General features: G+C 35.9%; 1 protein-coding gene across 4 annotated transcripts in view; it reads right to left on the minus strand.

Moving 5' to 3' along the window:
• Positions 1–19,811, minus strand: part of KLC1 (kinesin light chain 1) — a 71,241-nt gene that overhangs the window by 18,454 nt on the left and 32,976 nt on the right. For all 4 annotated transcript variants that reach the window (XM_082318474.1, XM_082318475.1, XM_082318476.1 and 1 more), the window contains exons 2-12: positions 14,097–14,358; positions 11,170–11,400; positions 8,980–9,058; positions 6,826–7,051; positions 6,226–6,313; positions 5,398–5,499; positions 4,595–4,768; positions 4,345–4,444; positions 3,419–3,468; positions 3,263–3,330; positions 1,706–1,814 (exon numbers count right to left, since the gene is read on the minus strand). In XM_082318474.1, coding sequence (XP_082174600.1) covers positions 1,706–1,814; positions 3,263–3,330; positions 3,419–3,468; positions 4,345–4,444; positions 4,595–4,768; positions 5,398–5,499; positions 6,226–6,313; positions 6,826–7,051; positions 8,980–9,058; positions 11,170–11,400; positions 14,097–14,357 — 1,488 coding nt within the window. In that variant the 5' untranslated portion in view covers position 14,358. The remainder of the gene's footprint in view (positions 1–1,705; positions 1,815–3,262; positions 3,331–3,418; positions 3,469–4,344; positions 4,445–4,594; positions 4,769–5,397; positions 5,500–6,225; positions 6,314–6,825; positions 7,052–8,979; positions 9,059–11,169; positions 11,401–14,096; positions 14,359–19,811) is intronic.

The raw sequence follows: 19,811 nt of genomic DNA on the forward strand, positions 1-19,811 counted from the left end.
AATCAGCTGATTAAAAGAGACTTCTCCAATAGCAAGATCCTCCCATCCCTAATTCCCAAATAATCAATTTCAAGCTTCACAGAACTTGAAAAGTTGGTCTTCTGTTTTGGGGGTTTTTTTATATTAAAAAAGGAAACAAACATAACTAGAAGCTAAGTTTTCTTCCAGTCCTCTTATTACTATTGTAGTACACCAGTTTATCCTGGTTGTATCTGTTCACACTAAAAAATTACCATATGTAATGCCAACAGTAAAACTAAGAACTAAAACAAGTATGTTAAGATGCAGTGCATGTTCATTTCTTACCTTCAAATAACATTTGAATGAGAGACACACAGAAAATGAACCTTCAGTAAAAGTATGTGAAAATCACACTCAGTTAAAAAAAAAAAAAAGGTACCTGTATCAGCTATTTCCCCCCCACCCCTGAATTTTCCTTGCTGAAGAACTTCTCTCACAGACTCATACTTTCCTCTTACCAGTTTCATTCCTTTTATTTGGCAAACACTTGCAACTTTTCCATCATTTTTTGTGGAAGAAAGAACTTATGCCACCTTCTATCAAAGGGAACTGTTGCTGAATTCGCTAGAAGAGCATGAGGTTTGCCAGGAACTTTTTTACTCTCTCTTTTCCAGAAATCTGCTTCTATATACATCAAACACTGCAGTATCATTCTTTAAAATACAACTTCAAATCAATATAACCAATAAAAAACAGTACATTATCAATAAAGATATGATCCATCATGTAAGTCAGTTTACTTCAATTTAGAATTCGAGTTTAGAATTTTATATGGACATATAAGAAAAAAAACCACACACAAAACAAAACACTTCTGGAAAAAATACAAATCTTATTTACGATTGCATAAAAATAAAATTAAAATTGAATTTTCCAAGGTTTTTTTATTCACTTATATTTTCTTATTTTGCTTTCCATTTTAACACTGGTTGACAAGCCATGTTTGCTTGTCCAGTCTTATGTACTTCTATACAAGACATTGTATTGAAGCATCCAAAAGGGAAAGGAAAAACAAAAGGCCAATAAAACCCCAACAAACCCAAACTCTCTCCCACCTTCTAAGACTGTGAGAAAGGGTTACTCGAACAGCAGATCTGAGAGCACACAGACAGCACAGAACTTCTCCACATTACAAGAATAATAGTCCCCCCTTAAACTGCAATATCCATCCCATCAGTTCGCAAAAGTAACAGAACCAGCAACTGGTAAATTTATAATGGTCTTCTGAAGGTCTGCACCAGTCGCAGTCAGTCATATGCAGAACCAGAACATTTGTAAGTTTGACAGCTCTTTATTAAAAGCAGAACAGCATTGCTGGCAAAGGAGATTAGCAACAGAAACTCTCCACTTTCCCCTAGCTACAGTCTCTCTCCCAGGACACGTAGCCAACTGAGGACTGCTGGCCAACGGCGTTTTCTGCTCTTCCATTTTCCACGTAATTTCACTCCCAATTTGAACCATGCCCCTGGTACACGGTGCCACTGCCCTAGCAATTAACCAGTCTACAAGTGTTAAGATGGTACTGGTTTATCACCAGTTCAGACTGAAATTAGAGGGCAGCACCAGGCACCAGACACTGAATAGCTAAAAGTTTATACATTCTGCATGTACGATAGATACTGAAGTTGAAAATCTGCATGACCACAATGCAGAAATATCATTTAAGGTGAATTTTCATACTTGCCTGCTTACGAGATCTCATTGCTGCCTCTTCTAATGTTTCAGCGGCTTCAAATTTGCCCTGTCGTCTGTAAAGTGCCCCAAGGTTCTTTAAGGTAGTTGTTACTGTCGGACTATTTAAGAGGGGGGGAGAAAAAAAAAAGTCTGTATAAACACACATACATTACTAAAAACTAAAAAAAAAAAAACAAACCAACCAACAAACTTAAATTAATATAGTATTTATCATATTTTTTGAAATTATTTAATAAGTCTCTCTTGAAACATACTATACTGTACTTCGTGTACATGGAAAAACCCGTTAACCCCTTTCAATGTGCATTAATGGCTCACACTACAATTAGTAAACAGCCCTGAAACTGGAAGTTAGTAACTAGCCTCTAGATCTACTCAAGAGAAAACTGGAGCGCTATATCCTTGTGTTTCCACCTCGAGGTGAAAATTTAGCTCAATCTGAGTGTGTCCAACTGAATAATTGTGAAGCTTCCAGAAAATATGCCTACTCATGCATACAGTGACCATTACTGTAGCATGTGTTAGTCACAAAACAAATTACCAGTTCCTTTCATCAGCTTTTACTTCGCACCTATTTGCAGTTTCTATGCATTCAAGCTACACTTGAACGATAAAGGGAAAAAAAACATCGCACATTCCATTAACAAGTCTCACACTCCAACAAGACACTTGTTTCAATGACACAATAAGAATTAGCTCAGTCACAGTATTGTTGCTTGAAGTTTTGCTCCAGTAACAGCAGAGAAAAGATTTCGTCACGCATTAGAATGAACTAGTACATGAAAAACAAACTAACAAAATGTATGGCACCCAGAGTTCAAGATGGAGAAAAAAGAGCAGATTTCAACAGTATAAAGGTTCTGTTGCTTGTTAAATACAAGAATTCAAACACTGAAGAAATTAAAAACCCTCACTGAACATTAGCAGTACTAGGTGCGGGTTTTTTTCTTACATTGTACCACCTGCATGTTAAAAAAAAAAAAAAAAAAAAAAGGCCGTTAAGGAACAAAATTAAAGCAAACAAAAAAATATTTCACCAAGTATAATCCAAGCTGAAGTCCTTGTTTCTCTTCTTCCATTTTAAGGTACACGTTTTCATTCACACAAAACTATATTTTTGAAGCTTTAGAAACTCAAGTAATGCTGAATTGTGCCGGCTTAACTTTGTGTCTTGTGCCAGCTATAAAACTCAAGGCTCAGTTATTTGCGCGGTCTCCTTTTTGCTTCTGGCCCTCTCTAGAGGTCTTGCTGGGGCAGGGAGAGCACGTATGCCAACCAACAGTATAAAAAGAAAGAAAGGTGACCTATGCTTCCATGTGAAGGACTGCCAAGAACACAAGTGGGGAATTTTTATGTCACTTACTAGATCTAACCAGCCTAGATTAAAAGCAGCCCCAGGACTTGAAAACTGCTGCTGTGTTCCTGAAACCCAGTCTTGGGGCCTGAATTTTTAATACTATAGTTTTTATAGTCTTAAGCAAGCAGCTGGTTTGGTTTTGGATACTGGGTATTGCCACATTTTTTGTCCTGTAAAGAAATCACCCACCTGTCAACTTTGCAAGCTTTGTACCAGCCACCATATTCTCCAAAAGATGTGCCATCTTTTTGCTTTCCCTAAAACAAAAGTAACATTGAAGAAAAATAACTGATTTGTATCTTAAATAGTAAAAGCTCCAAGAAAGATTTATGACAACGGCCTTACTTTGCATTCTTCCCTCTCTTCTGCATGCATCCAAATAGGCTTATTTTCATCTGATGAAACAGAAGAAAATATTTTATAGAAGTACAAAACCACATTCATTGTTTGATTTTCACCCTTCTGAAATGAAGGTGTGAACCAGAGAATTATACTATTACCACCACAAAACAGCATACTGCCCATACTACCAGCAGCAAATAAATAAAACATTCACCTCTTCTTTTATAGTTTAACGATTCTGTCTTCTTTTCTTATCTGAACTTAGAAACAGTTACTTCTGAGAAGCTTTGAAGTCAGTATATGGTGCCATAGATTCGTCATGTTCCTAGTTCTATGCTAGAAAACATGCATTTATTTCTTATCACAACAACTGTTTTGACATCTACTAAGTGGTGCATATGCTACTGTCATGGAATGCAATGAAAATTCTTCACTGTGATTTATAGTTGATAAAATGCATTTGACTTCAATGTACAGTGTAATTCACAATTTAAGGGCATTTCCCCCATTCTTTAAATGTATTAATGGAGGACTCGTGTTAACAATATATTTGTTATATCATGAAAAATCCTGCACTGACATTTTCCTGGGACTGGAAAGTGACATACGGTCTTCTGCCTCTATAAAAATATCAAAATTGGTTTTGGTTGGGCCTAAGATAAATTATGCCAGAAATACAATCCATAAAACATAAACCTAACAAGTCTACCTCATGTAAGAAAACCTCTCCTTTTGAATAAAAGGTTACTGCTGTATCTAAATGCTTTCTTATGATGAATGTACTTCAACGCATCTATAATCTCACTTTTTAAGTCTACCTCAAGCAGACAACAATTTTAATCAGGATACAGTTAATTTCCTGCAGATTTTATTTCATAATAACTACAAAAATGAAACATACGTTCAAATCCAGGGACTAAGTTTCTTACCATCTACAGAGCCAAATTCCCGTTCATGAGCACGAGTAAGAATCTCTTTGTATAAAGTTTCCGCTTGCTTAAATTTGCCCTGTTTTAGATAGCAGGATGCCTGAAAGCAAAATACCCCCCCAAAAGATATATCAGCACACTGTTTTATTTAGCTTGATAAATAATTAATACAATGCACGCTGAATAAAGGTGCATTTCAATTCATCAGAAAATTTTACTTTTTCTTAGATTTACTTTATAAAAGGCTTACCAGGTTATTCTTTGTTTTTGCAACATTTGGATCATCTGGTCCCAGCTTAGTTTGGTAAATCTCCAGTGCTCTCTGATAGTAGTATTCAACCTCCTCATATTTACCCTGGTTCTGGCATAGTAAAGCCAAGTTATTTAATTGTTTGGCAACATCAGGGTGATCTTTTCCCAGAACCTGAAAATGAAATACCTTGAATTAAAACATTCTCCAATCATCATACCAAGGTTTAGAAATGCATCATTTAGCAATACCCCATTAGATTTTATTCCTCATCAACATGAGGATGACAAAAGCAAAATCTGCATTTGAAAGATATGAAAATTACTCAATTCTATTACAAACTGAGAATGCTGCAGAATAATTCATAACAGGACTAATGTAAGTAGTATAATGACATTATATGCAGGGTAGCCTGACGATACAGGCATTCAGTCTCACAGACTAGAATAAATATCCACATAGTCACAGAATAATCAACTTTAAAATATTAATGATGTTTCATTTTTAATTCCAATGCTCTTGCCAAATCAAAGATTACTTAGCTATCAAAGGGGAAAGAAAAAGGTGAAGGAGGTTAATTACAAAACACAGAATTTAGAATATACCCCAAGTGCTCCAACAGCTCCATAGGACTACTGGAATTTACTACTGTTCTGAATTTCAAACACTGCTAACTATCAGGGCATTGCTAACTCTGTGGCTTACCTGGCAGATCTACCCAACCGAAACATAAAAATAGTGAAAGTGTTTAACTTTGCCCCTCCCTCAAAAAATCCATTCATGCTGTATTCTTTTACTCATACCTTTTCTCTGATTTCCAGAGCTCGCTTACACAATGGTTCAGCTTCTTTGTACTTTCCCCGTTTACCATAAAGTACTGCAAGATTGTTTAGAGTTGCTGCCACCTGTCAACAGTAGAGAAAAATTAATTACACTGGAATTTGCCAATACAAATATCTGACAAATGAACACATCTGCAATGTTTTCAAATTTTCCATGCACAGGGTAGACCTCTTGAAATTTGCAAACGAAGAAATTACTATTATTGAATACATACATACACAAACGAGAAAAGGAAAAAAAAACAAAATCATGAAATACTTTTGCTTCATTTGTGGAAATGTCATTTAGTGCACACATTTTCTTCATACGTTCTTCTCTTACAAAGTTACCTCTCACACCTATACTCAGAGCTGCCCTGCTTCACACAGGCTACGTAAGTGAGATATCACATTAATTTTAAATACTAAGTACAAAAGCTTGATTTAGGTTTCATTTAAAAGCAGCAGTAAAACAAATCAGAGGTACACCTTCAATCTGAGTTTAATAAAGTGATTTGAGTAAGCGAATTAAGATCTTTCTTCCCAAATTAATTTCCCATAGAAAATCCATGCAATCCAAAATCAAGTATGTGCAAGTCATTTGTGGTGAAGCAGCATTGAATATAATGCTCAAAAGGTATGTTAAATATTTAAGAGAAAACAAAGAATGTTACATTGTGGCCTCCTACCTGTACTGTTTAGAGATAAGCCAGGTCTTAAAAACTTTCCTGTTGAGTTTAATATTAGAATGAGTTGAAAAAAATTCAGTGAAAAACACAACTAAGAATATGATATTGCATGTATACAAACCGCTGGATGATCTTTGCCCAAAGTCTTTTCGCGGATAGCCAAGGCATCATTCAGGAGATTTGCTGCATCTTTGTATTTGTTCTGGTCTCTAAATTTGAGAGAGTCATAATTAATACTAGGGATTCAGAAAAGAAAGTCATAAAAATGAAGCTGACTTCAGTAGTGGCCTAAAGATGCTAGTACAAAAGAAAAGTAATTGAGAATATATTCAGAAATCAGGAATTAAAAACCCGAAGCCTGTAACTGTAGTTTGCTGGTTGAGGACTAGCACGTACTCCTTCTACACTGCTGTCCAATTTATACCTCTAGATTACCTGTAAGAGGGTAATCAAGACATGCCCCCTCAGTAGGCAAAAAAAAAAAAAAAAGTAGTATCAAAACCTGCTTCACTCCCAAAACAAAGGCACAGGCAAAAATGCAGCAACTTGTTTAAGTATAGGGAGACACATAAATATTGCAGGACCCTCTTGAGGGTTTTAATAAAAAACAGAGAATGGAAAAAAATACAACAGTCAAAAAATGTTAGTCTGAACATTAACAGCTTGTAGCCAAATATTAACTATTTATTTAACTGGTATTTATCTATGTCAGTATACAAACCTGTACACCAAAGCAAGTATGTTCAACATAGTGGCAACATCAGGATGATCATGACCCGAAGTCTTCTCCAGATCTTCAAGAGCTTGTTTACAGAGAGGTACAGCAACCTCATATCTACCTTGGGAAGCGTACTGAATAACCAGATTATGAAGGGTCCTTAACCTTGCTGGAATTTCATAGCCACCTTGTTGGGCAGCAGCTGCTGCACTGCTATGCTGCTGTTGAACTGAAAGAAATCCACAAGATGGCAAGTTGTTTAAAAGATGACTGTAACTAAAACACCTAACGTTACTGCTCAGTGACACAAAATGAGACTCACTGAATTTTATTTCTTCAATACAAAGCATTGGTATTAGAACATATTTCACAGCAGTCGTGCTGTTTTGAACAGTGACAGTGAAAATATGACCATTTTATTCTTCATACTCTGTCCAGTACTGTATTAATATTATTTTACACTCCTATTAGCTCAAAGGGCCAAATGTAATAAACCAACGAAGAAAGTAGGAAACTATTTCAGCTCAGCAAATCATTAACAATTCTCAAGATTATATCATAATTTTGCACTTAAATATCAGTGTTTCCCTATGGAAAGCAACATTAACACAGACAAGCCAAATACCTGCAGAGAAGCTCAAATGATTTGTCCTTTTTCCTTTATTCTCCTTCTGTAAACATACTTTTTTTTTTTATTTCCCTTTGTTTGCTATACCAAGGAATACTTAAGGTTGGCACATAAAGGATTAAAACACCTTGGATGCCACCAGTAACAGTTGCAAGAGAAAAGGCACCCCGGTGTCAGCCTTCAGGTTTTACTTACTAACCCTTAGCGTCAGCCACTGATTTTGCAGTAGCTCGTAACCTTTGTTTGTTGCAACTCCCACCTTCCCACTCCCCACAAAAATCTACCACCCTTTTTCTTTTCACCTGGGAGATTTCTGGGAAGATTGAGAAAATTACCTCTTACGTATTTTCATTACATTCTAGACAACACACAGGGTAAGGGCTCCAGCTGTGAGCCTGACTTTCTTCTCTCTTTTCTATTAAGCAAAAAACACTCTCACAGCAAGTGGGAACCTTTTTATGCCACTGGAATCATACAATTCCAAGCCTACATCCACAATCGCTGCCTACCAAAGCACTGAAGCACTTCAGTATTTTTTCTGGAGGTCAAGGAAATTACTGAAATGTCAACTTTGTCTTCTGTAAAGCAAAATAAGGTAGATTGACTACGCAGGTATATAGACAGCTTTGCCGTTCAATTTTCCTACTACAAAATTCTAGGGCAGGAAGGATGAGCTCAGGATGGAGTTCGTAGACAACACTAACCTATTCTAAACTCTTCAAGTCTTCCTTCCATTGCTGGCTATGGACAGCATTACCATGCTAGCAAGCATGCGGTGTATCTTTATGTGCCCGTAAAGGAAATTGGAAACTCTGCTGATTACAAAGGTGGGACCTTTCAGACATGTTTTTCTCAAGTCATTTGTCTACTAAGAACCATTATACTACTAGCACACTTCATATACACTACACTATCAATATGTTATATAATATCAGCTTTACACCCATAGGAAAAACACATTTCACAAAGCAAGCCTTCTTTCAACCACACTACCATAGCCATACCTCAAACTTCACTGCATATTCATGTCCTTCTGACCTGAAGACAATACTTCTAGAATGAGTAGTAAAACTAAGGAAGACAATCTTAGCAAAGGACAAAAGATATGAAAAAGACTTCATACCGAAACCTGCCCCAAAATGTTTAATCAGATCATTAAAAAGGTCATGAACAGAATTCACCATCTGGGCAGACCATCAAAAAGCTTCAATGTTTCAGAATCTGCCTCCGTCACGTGGAACAAACCTTTTCCATTCCCACAGGAAAGACTGTGGGACCAAATGTTGTATTGAAATCAGTCCCAAGAACTTTACAACAGCTAGTAAACTCTCTTTCAAAAACTAAGCCCCAGTTCTATACATATTGATGTATAGAATGTGTATCAATGACTGCTTTCCTTATTCTAGCAGAGGCATTCACCACTTTGCTGTGTCCCAGAGGACCCCAAGCATGGATTCATTTTTGTAAAGAGCATCTTTATATCCTGCATTGCAGAAATACACTAACATTGTAATTTGAAGTGCACTTACTTCCTTGTCCTTGGTCATCCTCATCATTGGGAAATAAGTCATCCAAAGGCTCTTTGGTGGAATCCGTATCTTTATCCTCCTACAGAACAACCCCAACCCCAAACAGATCGTTACACTTAAATCTAAGGCATAAAGGGACAGTCCATTTAATCAGCAACGTTAAAGAAAAACCCCACATCCAGAACTTAGGAATTGCCAAGAATAACATTTCTCATAGAAGCTTCATGAAGGTCTTATGTCCAAACATATTTACATACTCTATCCCGAAACAATACAGGACACCTTCAGAAGAGCCAGGAATAGAAATCAGGTCTCCTAGATTTCAGTCTCAATTTAGGCACACAAGAACGCATTTGCTATTCTTACACAGACATTATACCTAATGGAAGTACCCGGTGAAGAGTGAGTGCTACTGAATACAGAATTGTCCACTGTATTTTTTTAGTCATAAAGGCAGTTATAGATGAGCAAAGGAGAAGAATAAGGAGATTCATCTCCCAAAGGAGAATAAAGTCGCATCAATAACTTTAATTCAGTCACCTCAATTTCTGAGTACTCAACTTCTGCACAAATAATAGATTTTGTACTTGTGACCTGTAAGCTTCAAGAAGAAAAAAAAACACTTGGAAGGAAGTTCATCTCCAATAGTCTCCATCTGGAACCATATTAATTTCTGCACAATCCATCAGTGTATATTGATTTTAAACATCCAAAGATCATTCCAAATCCCACAATCATGTAAAATGAAGAAACAGATCATCCCTTAATCCTGTTTCTTAAATGTGGAGTCTACACAATATAAATAGTTGAAGTTCTCAGAAACGTTAATCTCGGTAAGGACAAAACCCAGGAGCAGAACACATTCCTATTTTTCTGGCTCTCCATCCAACACTTTTTTCCACAGATGAGAGGAAGGCAACTGCTGCTGGCATTCAAGTTCAGTGGTGGCAAAGTGGGTGCTCTGCAAAAACAGCAGAGTGATGGGACTAGATCTCCGATGGGAAGTTCATAATTTTAAGTGTGCTGATTCCAACCTCATACTAAGTATACACAATTACCTATTTTCAAAGGCTAACAACAGACTGCCCATGTGGATACTGAAACTATAAAGATGCTTTGCTTACTTTGACCCTACTTGCCAATTAAACTTCAAATAATGGTGCTATTTAGGCCATCCGCAGATTACAGTTCAACAGTTAGCACATCAAAATCCCAATATTCCCTCCTCCTGCCCCTTTTCTAAATAGGCTTCACTGGCAGTGTTCAGCTACGAATACCAACTCATGAAATAGCACCGAGAAGTTCCGTGTGCAACTGACCAAAATAACTCTCTCTACTCACAATATGTTAAAAGGGATTTAGTCAAGCAGTCAGTTAAGCATGACTAAAATGCATACATTTTCAACCATTATGTTGCTGAAATAATTGGTTATTGAAAATTGTTCTTTCCAAGACACAGCTGAGGAGGTCTGAACACACAAAATGACATATTTCTCTACAGTACCATCTAACTTAAGAAAACAAAATAAAAGGATAACAAGAAGGGCAAATAATTCAGAAGTCTTTTTAAGTGATACGTTACATCTGTAAATTAAAAGTTTTATCCATTTTCTCTCTGAATCTGAGAATATGTAACACAATGGGCTAGCTAAACACAACTGAAAACATGCAGATGATCACAATGTCTGGCAGACGGTCACGAAAGGGGATTCAATAACATCCTATCGTAGTGTAAATTCTCAACAAATACAAAAGCTACACACTGATTTCACTACACGAAAATTAAATATTTTTCTTGTAGTCAAAATAAGCCAAGCCCCCTATGTACTTAGAATCTCTAATAGTTTACATTTCTCACTTAACTGTTGAATTTACAGAAGGAAATTTTTGGCTTAAAGTTCAGTTCTTCGTATTTTTTAAGCTAATATGATACTAAATAATTATTTATGGATTTTGACCCTCATATGTATTTTATCTACAGACAGCAAAACATTTACCCTCTTAAAATAAGAATGAACGGAACTCTCAGAATCCTTCTGCAAACTATGTGACACTGGTCCAAGGTAAACATTTTAATAATAAGTTTATGTTAGAGAAAAATAAACAGCTTATATCTGTCATTTCTTGGTAACTAGATAGATTACAACACATATGTAAATGTAAGGTGCTTTTTACTATACAACTACTTACTGATGGTGAAATATCATCGTCATATTTTTTTAACTGATTCATGAATTCTAGATGTTTCTTCTCTTCCTCCAGTTGAGCCACAGATTGCTCACTTTTCTGTAGTTTCTGTTGTGTATTGGCTAGTTCATCCCGTAGCCACTGATTTTCCTGGCATAGCCGGCGAACCTGAGCCCGCAATTTCTGCTTCTCTGATTCCACTGCATTTAAGTGATTTGACAAGGCCATCATTACCTAAAATGCAGAAGGTGTCACATGACATACTTCCTCTAGAATGCAATTCTGTATTTAACATAAAAGCCTTTTATTATTTAAAACCTATGTCAGCTGTGAAATCCAGTAAACATTCAGATTTCTCTTCTTTATATCTCTGGTTCTCACTTTTCCTCTGAACTTTTTTACCATTTGTTCAGCCAGAATTAACGTAGAGGAACTCTTTACTAATGATTGTTTTCCATGATGCTATCAGAAGTCAAATTGTTTTAAAATTCCCTGAAGATTACTTATAATCTTAAAATACATGAAAAATTTCAACTAGGATTTAGATTACTGAAATGGAAATCTTTGTGCCACTAACATGAAATGGAGCAGTAATACTTTTAACTTGAAGGATCACAAAAATAACCTAAGAACTAACACAGAGTTCTAATTTAGGAGCTTTCAGACAGAAAAGAATTCATATACGTGCTTACAGTTCATAAGGATGAACACCTCAGCATAACGATAATACTTCAAAGGGACAACTAGACTACTGAGATCTAAATGTGTAACTGAACACACAATTTATACACGCACTTTATATATACATGTCATAAGCTTGAGTGTGCAGACATTCAATGCGTTTGAACATTAAGGACAAAAATAGAACAGCCACCTTGTAAGAATGGGCAACTGGTGATAATAAAAATCTTCTTTTAGATGAGTTTGACATGCCGAAGTTATTAATATTTCACCTCCTCAATTTCATGTTTCTTTAAAACAAAGTTACTTTGAAGTGTTTTTAAACTAAGTATTTCATGCGAAACAGATGGTGTCCTTAATTGAAATTTCAGGTTTCAAAAAAATACATCAAGCCTTTAGAAACTACTTTTTCCTATAAAGGTAAGATAAAACTCCAGGTGTAATTTCCTAATACCAGTCCAAATCTCCAGACGTTAGCACCTACCAATTTACGTATTCAAAACTGTTACTAATTTAAATTACTTGGCCTATTCAAACAGTGGCATTTGTAACATCAAAGTATATTTAGGAAAGTTGTGATAATAGGGTCAACATACTCAAACAACATTCTACAAGCTACAATGGCAAACTAAAATCCTTTATAATCTTACTCTCTAGAATGAACTGAAAGAAAAGTTTGATTACTTCTTCAGCAAAGTCAGTTTCATTTTCATGGAAATAATGTGTGTCATTAGACCTACATCCATGTCACAGAAGCAGCTATAAAATATTTCCATATCTTAATTTAAATACTGCAAATCAAAAAAAATACTACATTGTTGCAACCCAAAGCATGCAGGGAGAGGAGGCTTATCAGGTCTGAGAGCAGCAGTCTGAAGTGTAATTGCTGTCCTAGCAAAGGCAGCAAATGCAGGCTTCTTGGCTCCTCGCCACCCCAGTTCACAAAACACCATGTGGGGCAAAGAAGGCAGCAACATCTGCAACTGAGGCTGCTGAATGCAACAGAGCCAAGAATCAGAACTAGCTTTTTGGAATCCCAGTACCACATCAAAGTTAGGAAAGAGAAGCTAGTGATTCACTCACAGATCTTCTACAAACACCCATTAAAGGTAACACAACTATTGCAACTTTATTCCATACATCTTCTAGTATTTTCTTCCAATACAAGGGATCAAAGCTTGTACAATATACTAAGGCCTGACAGTTTGTACCATAATGTCCAGGGGTTCTACATTCCCATGTCTGGTAACCCGTATTTGTTCATTCTCTCAGGCCTCAATTTACCATGATCCAATGCACACGACTTCCAGATCACCGAATAATAATAGCTCGATCCAGATTAGAAGACTGAGCACAGTTATAGACCAATATAAAGCCTATATCAATATAAAGTTAACTCATTGGCATTTTCAACTCATTTGCAAACACTCTCGCATTTTATACTGGTGACTGTGTTGCATGACTTCGTTTCAGGTTTTTGACCTAGTACAAAATACCCTAAAGCTGGACTGCAAATACAGTCCTGACATACTGACTAAACATGCATCTTCTCACTCATCTTCTACAGATACCTTCACCGACAAGGCAGTTCACAGAAATTAGCTCAGAGTCCTTTCTTTAATGCATCAGTGAAAGTTGTTCCGATTCTGTACTTTGATTCTTAACCCTTAAATTGTCTTTAGATTCAATTTTAGTTTAGTAAAATGATCAATAAACACTGGAGATTCTTAAGCTCCAGGAGCATCGTGAGCTACTCTAAAAAAATCTCAGAATCAAGGGAATAAAAATATGAATTTAAGGTTACAGCAGAGCTCAAAGGTTGGAGCAAATTAATTTATTTGTGAGACCTCCCTATGCAATAATTTAAAATGCCAATGCTCATTTCTTGAGCTGCTCAAACATTACCTGCCTAATGCTGTGGAAAAGTCTAAACAGAAAATAGCATCTCTCTCACTAAAGTACAGAGGAACTCAGTTATGAGCTTCAGTGCTTTAATACTGAATGCATAATTAGTTCTGTAACACAGCAAGAGAGCCAGTATCTACCTCTATTAAGTACAGCAATCTTTTTCCTTAACATACAATAATGACATAAATGTCCCAGCACATTGCTAATATTCAGTAAGGCAAATTTAAGTCCTTCAAAACTGATCTTTGTTTACTTCAAAATTTCCAATTTTCTTTTTTTTCCACCCCCACACCGAACACTCATTCAAAGGCTGAAATGCTTTATTTCTACTGCAATTTTACCTGTGCTTCACTAAGGCCGAGCTCCAGCATTTCCAGTGACTTTCGAATCATGTTTGATTTTTCCTCAACCAGATTAGTTTCATCATCTTTCTTCAAACATTTCAGTGTTTCAAGTAAGCTCTGTAAAATTGAATTGTGTTCATTCTTCAGTGCCTCTAGTCCATTAATCACTTGCTTAGTTTTGGCAATGATTTCATCTTGAGTGAGCTTCTCCAACTTCTCTTCCTTTAAATACACCATTGTGGACATGTTTTCATACATTCTGAAATGGAAGAGTACACTAGTTAACCCAGAAGTAAAAATAAAATAAGCAATTCTCTATAACTGAATAAAGCTTTCCTTTAAGAAGTCATTAAAACATACAAATTCAAAATGCATATTCAGAATGTAATATTTTTGCACAGCTTTTACAGTGTTTTAAGTCCTGGGTTTGAACAGTGTTTCAAGCATTCCAGCTTCTATTTCCAGAGTTAATATTAGCACTAATTCGTAAGCCAAACAACAACAGAAAATAAAATCTATATTACAATATGGCAGAAGAATTTCTAACAAGCACTGAAGCATCAGGCTGCATCTCCAGGATGTGCAAAAGCCAACAAAGCAGCTGGTGTATAAAAGATATACTATAATAGTTATTTGCAGATGCCACTGATCTTCAGCTATCTTTACAAATATCCACAAACTAGAGGTTGACGCATTTGAAGAAATACCATCCAACCCTCCAAAGGGTTGACCAATCAGTCAATCATGAGAAAATTCACCCTTTTCCAGTAAGAAGGAAACACCATCTTCATCCTTTTCCAAGGCTACAAAAGCTGTTATCTCTACATATTTTGGAAATAACAACTGCCCCCTAAGATTAGTTTACATTCATTATCGTAACTCTATGGTTACATAGAGACATTCAATTGCCTACAGGTCTAGATGCAGTTGTTTTGATGAAGTTGCAATGACTGTCTCATGCTGGAAAAAATTTGTATAACACAACCCTCGCAAGAAACATTTCACTGTGCTATTTTGTCAGTACCTCATGCACTACATTAAAGCTAGCAAACTTCTGGATGTTTGTAAACACCTCTACCAAATGCAAATGAATATCCAAAAAGTTTAGAAACTCAGGTAATTTTATATACACTGTTACTGAAGTGACAAGCAAGTATAACAACATAAAAATACAAATAAAAGACACAAAAATCACTTGATCCTTTTTAAATGTCACCAGAAAAATGTTCTATAATGAAAATAAAGAATTGAGGAATTGCTCCTTTACACTTAAGATATTTATATCTCCAAGTGTACCATAAAGTATAAATTAGAATAAAGTATGGAAGATTTTTCAAAAGCAATAAATTATCACATCTATATGAAGACACTTAGGGAAGCTTTGATAAACTAACATTTAAAATGAATTACCTAAACTGTATTAAAACTTTGTACAGAAACAAGTCTAGTTTTAGAAGAAAGACAAGAAAAAATTATAATCACTTAAATCTTGATTAAGAGTGCTATCAGGAAGCCAAAGGATGTGCTCTTATGCTCCGGTATTACATTAAAAAAAAAAAAAAAGGCAAAAACAAAAACAAACAAAAAAACCCCAACAACAACAAAAAAAAGAGGTTGCTCTTCCTGTTTATATACACTCAAATTACCCTCTCTGTTATGATCTCCTGCAACAAGATAACAGGCATACTCTTTTGTCACAAAAGAGCTGTATGCTACACTGGTTTATTTTGTAATAATCTATTCTCTGAAAACACAGATAATTTGGGGAATTTGGTTTTACCACAGTTTAATACAAGAACTTCATAGTCATAAGCATATGTAATACAGACTGCATACATCTGTATAAAACATCTAATCTAGCATGGTATAAGAAATCAGCTCACCAAAACCTGATGAGTAGAATGATATTTACACATTTCCCATTTATAACCTGAGAACTATTACCCAGAATGCTTAAATGACATTTTTAAAGCACATACTCTCTACAATTGGGTATAAAAATGAACTACAGTTCAACGTAAGCCAAATTTGTAAATAAATTCTTCTAACATGCACAGTCATATATGAAATTGTTATGGGCTATGCTAACTTCAGCATACAGCTCAACCCTAATTATTGTCAACATGTTTTCATGCCTTCAATTAAAAATTTCCATCCTGGATGCAAAGAACTGAACCTTTGATCATAAGGAAATAAAAAAAGCAGAGGACATCTAATGCATAGGAACTGCCATTTTGTATTAGAGAATTTCTGAGAAATACAAGTTTTCAATACCTAGAGTTTTTCTACAACATTCCCAAATAAGTGTGTGATCATTTGTCTGTCTAATGTGAACAGCGGTAGCAATTCCTTCTGTGTGCTTCAGTATTCTGTAGTCATTCTACAGCAAAGATGGAAGGCAGGTGTGCGCATGTATGTATGTAATGCATGTATAGATCTTGTTTAAAAAAAATTGCACGTTTTAACCACCACAGCAGAAGTTAAATGAATTCTAGGTGATGAATATAGACAAATTAACAGCCATTCACTGTTACAAAAAGAATACACAAAACCAAGAAAGTAATACCAAAAACTACATTAGGCCTTGCAACAGTCATGCCTTCGTGCCAAAAGAATAAATAGCCTGGGAAGTGCCTACCTGGCATATGAAATCCAGCCAAAAGACAAATCTGCGTGCACAATTACATCTAAGGTGTGAAACGGACACTAATTTGTTACTATAAGGAAAGAAGGTTGTCAGATCATAGATGGAATCAGGCACCCAGCTCCAGCTGAATACGCTGAAATTGCAATTAGCGAAGGCTAAGCCAGCACACAAGCTTTTGAAGAAAGGAAAAGCAGGTTTAAACCCAATGGGGCAAAAACATACTGAAAGCCCATCACAACAGTAGACCTGCTTTACAGATACATGCTTCTTATCTCAATCCGGTGTGCCAGATTTTTAAGCCACCTCATTCTAAATCAAACGTAGCTATAAGCTTTCACTGCCCCTGAGTTACCAGTACAAGCCACTGTACTGGAGCCCGTGCCAAGTCAAAAGCTACATCAAGACACAGATTGATTTGAAGGTCCACACAGCCAGGGAGAGGGATTCTCAAGTCTCCTCTAGTGAAAACCATTAGAATCCTAATCCCTCCCACTGACAGGAAAGGAATAAATCTTTCTGCATAAGTTTCATAGGGTGTCTGTTTAAATGATCTCCGTATAAAACACTACAGAAAATCTGGACAATGATGTTCAGAGTTTTGTAGACTGCGCTTGGGAGAATAATTTAGAAAACGGGAGGATAACAAACATGTAATTTATCATGCTACCAGAGTGGATTCTTTGTAGGAGTAAGATTAATAAATAAATAATATCTTTTAAGAGTAGTGTGAAGGCGTGGTGCTATTTCTATGATTTTTTTAAAAATATATTTCACAAAAGGGCGTTACCTATGTATTCAAATACGGTCTTGTTTGATGAATAATCATACAACGAGCTTCGCACACCCTGAGGCAGCAAACCCCACACAGGAAGCAAAGAAGTGAAGTTTGTATGCAGGAAGCAGGCGGCCATGTGCACAGCGGAAAAGAGACAAAGCCTACCGTGCCTTTCTATTGTCACTTTTCAAAAATGTTAATTCTTTCTTCCTCTATTTTTCCCCTACAGAAAAAAAAAAAAGGGCATGGGCAAAGGCTTCTTAAGCTCCTGTCAGTTTTATCCTGTATACAGTCCACTACACTGCAAATTTTACCTGTTACAGGACAGGAATTCTAGATTCCAATACTAATTTTCAATTCAGTGTACAGTTGAAAACAAACAAAAAATTAAAATGCGCAAAGGTTTAGTTGGAAAACAGAATTTTGGATGAGGGAAAAAGACCCACGCAACGCAGCCAGAGTTATAGGCTAGCCAGCTGGCTTAAGTAATTTACCTATCATATTAAATATGTGCCTGTGTAGATCTTGAGCATTACCTTCCTGGTTTATTGACCACAAAACAGACTATGCTAAAGTACAAAAGTCACTTAACACTTTCCAACACTTTAAAAAAAAAAAAAATTAAGCAATTTTCTTCAAATGCACAAAAATTAATGAACTTTGACAGATCAACATAAAAAGCCCTACAATGACACCTACTAAAGATTTTTTTGCAGGATTTTATAGCATGAACTCCAATCAAAGAAATGGATTGAGAATAGCAAGAATCTGAACCAAAGCATAAAGAAAATAGAGCCAAGCCTACTGTCTTTCAGTCATATAACCACTGGGATAATCTCACCATATACAAACAACTTAAGTGGCTGTATCTGTAATCAGTTTATTTTGTTATTCGTAAAACTTTCAAACCAATTGCACTAGTAATGCCGACATCACAATTTATGCCTAAATTCTCCTACGGACATACACGCATCAGAGCTAGCTACTTGAGCTCTTCAACTCGTATTTAAGGCTCTCTTAAACATAAATAGCTTTTCCTACTCAGCTACTTTAAAAAAAGTGTCATTTCCCTGCAGATCACCTCAAAGAATTCTTGAGCCAAAACACATAATCATATGAATTCTTCTTTGCATAGCAAAACTTATCAAGGAAGAATATTTTTCTAAGAAACCCACAAGATTTTTTTTCTTGACTAAAGATTAGTGTGGCTCCTAAAGACAAATAAATAAACAAACAAATAAACCACTTCTAATTCGTTACTTTTATTTCCTTGTTATGTATCCCTAAGAATTCCCTTTCTCAGTATCACTATTTTCCTTATTTAATAGTCAGGTTTCAAGTACTAAAAGCTTGGAAGGTAAATTTTTAATTTATCTAGTGTCTGATCATTACTGTTTTAAAATACAACTCAAAATATAATTAAAAAACCCAACAAAGTCTGTAAACTGCTGTGACAAGTCAAAGTCTCCCTAAACTTTTTCCTCTGAATATACAGATAGCAGACAGGATAGCTGAAAATTATGGAATGATGTGTCTGCATATGAGAAAGAATAAATCACCTTCATTAACAGTAAAAGCTACTACAAGATTGGTTCAAGCCATACCTATGGGCCCTGTCTTCTACAAGCACTGCGAACTCCACAAAGATATAATATATACTAATTTGAGCTTTTCGTATCTCCGCTATTAGTTCACTGTTTCGTAACAATAATCAGTCTACTCGGGGCTTTTAACCCTAATTTCACTCTTAGTTTCTCCTTAATTAAATGGCAAGGCTCACCATCCTACATCTGGCATGCACTTGTTTCACTTTCCATCAGCTACAAATTACAAGTCATTAATTCCCTGCTCAGACCAAGAACACACACATCTCATTACATCATGGCGCGCACCATCTTGAAATACTACGAGCTACTTTAACTGCTGATCTTTGTAATGTGGAAAACTGCCTTCTCAAACAACCCTCAAAAGATCATAAGCCTTCCAAGCACAAAAGATCACCAACAAAGGCAAGAGATGAAAAAGAGTCTGCTGAGGGACACGAGTAGTATGTCAAACACTACGTTAACTGCACCCCTTCCTAACAAGTCAGCTCAGCAACACATGCTAGTCAGAAATGGCGACGATGAATCACCCACGGATGTCTTTTATATACTTAGGAAGGTATTTGTAAAAGGACTCGGATAAGAGACACTCTGGTTTGAATATATTGCTGTTACAGTTTACAGTCAGAAATCTCCAAGTCTCAAAGAACAATGGTTACTCATATTTTAGTTTAATCTAAGGCGTT

The sequence above is a fragment of the Platalea leucorodia genome (genome assembly GCF_965183815.1).
Source record: "Platalea leucorodia genome assembly, chromosome: 7".
NCBI lineage: Eukaryota > Metazoa > Chordata > Aves > Pelecaniformes > Threskiornithidae > Platalea > Platalea leucorodia.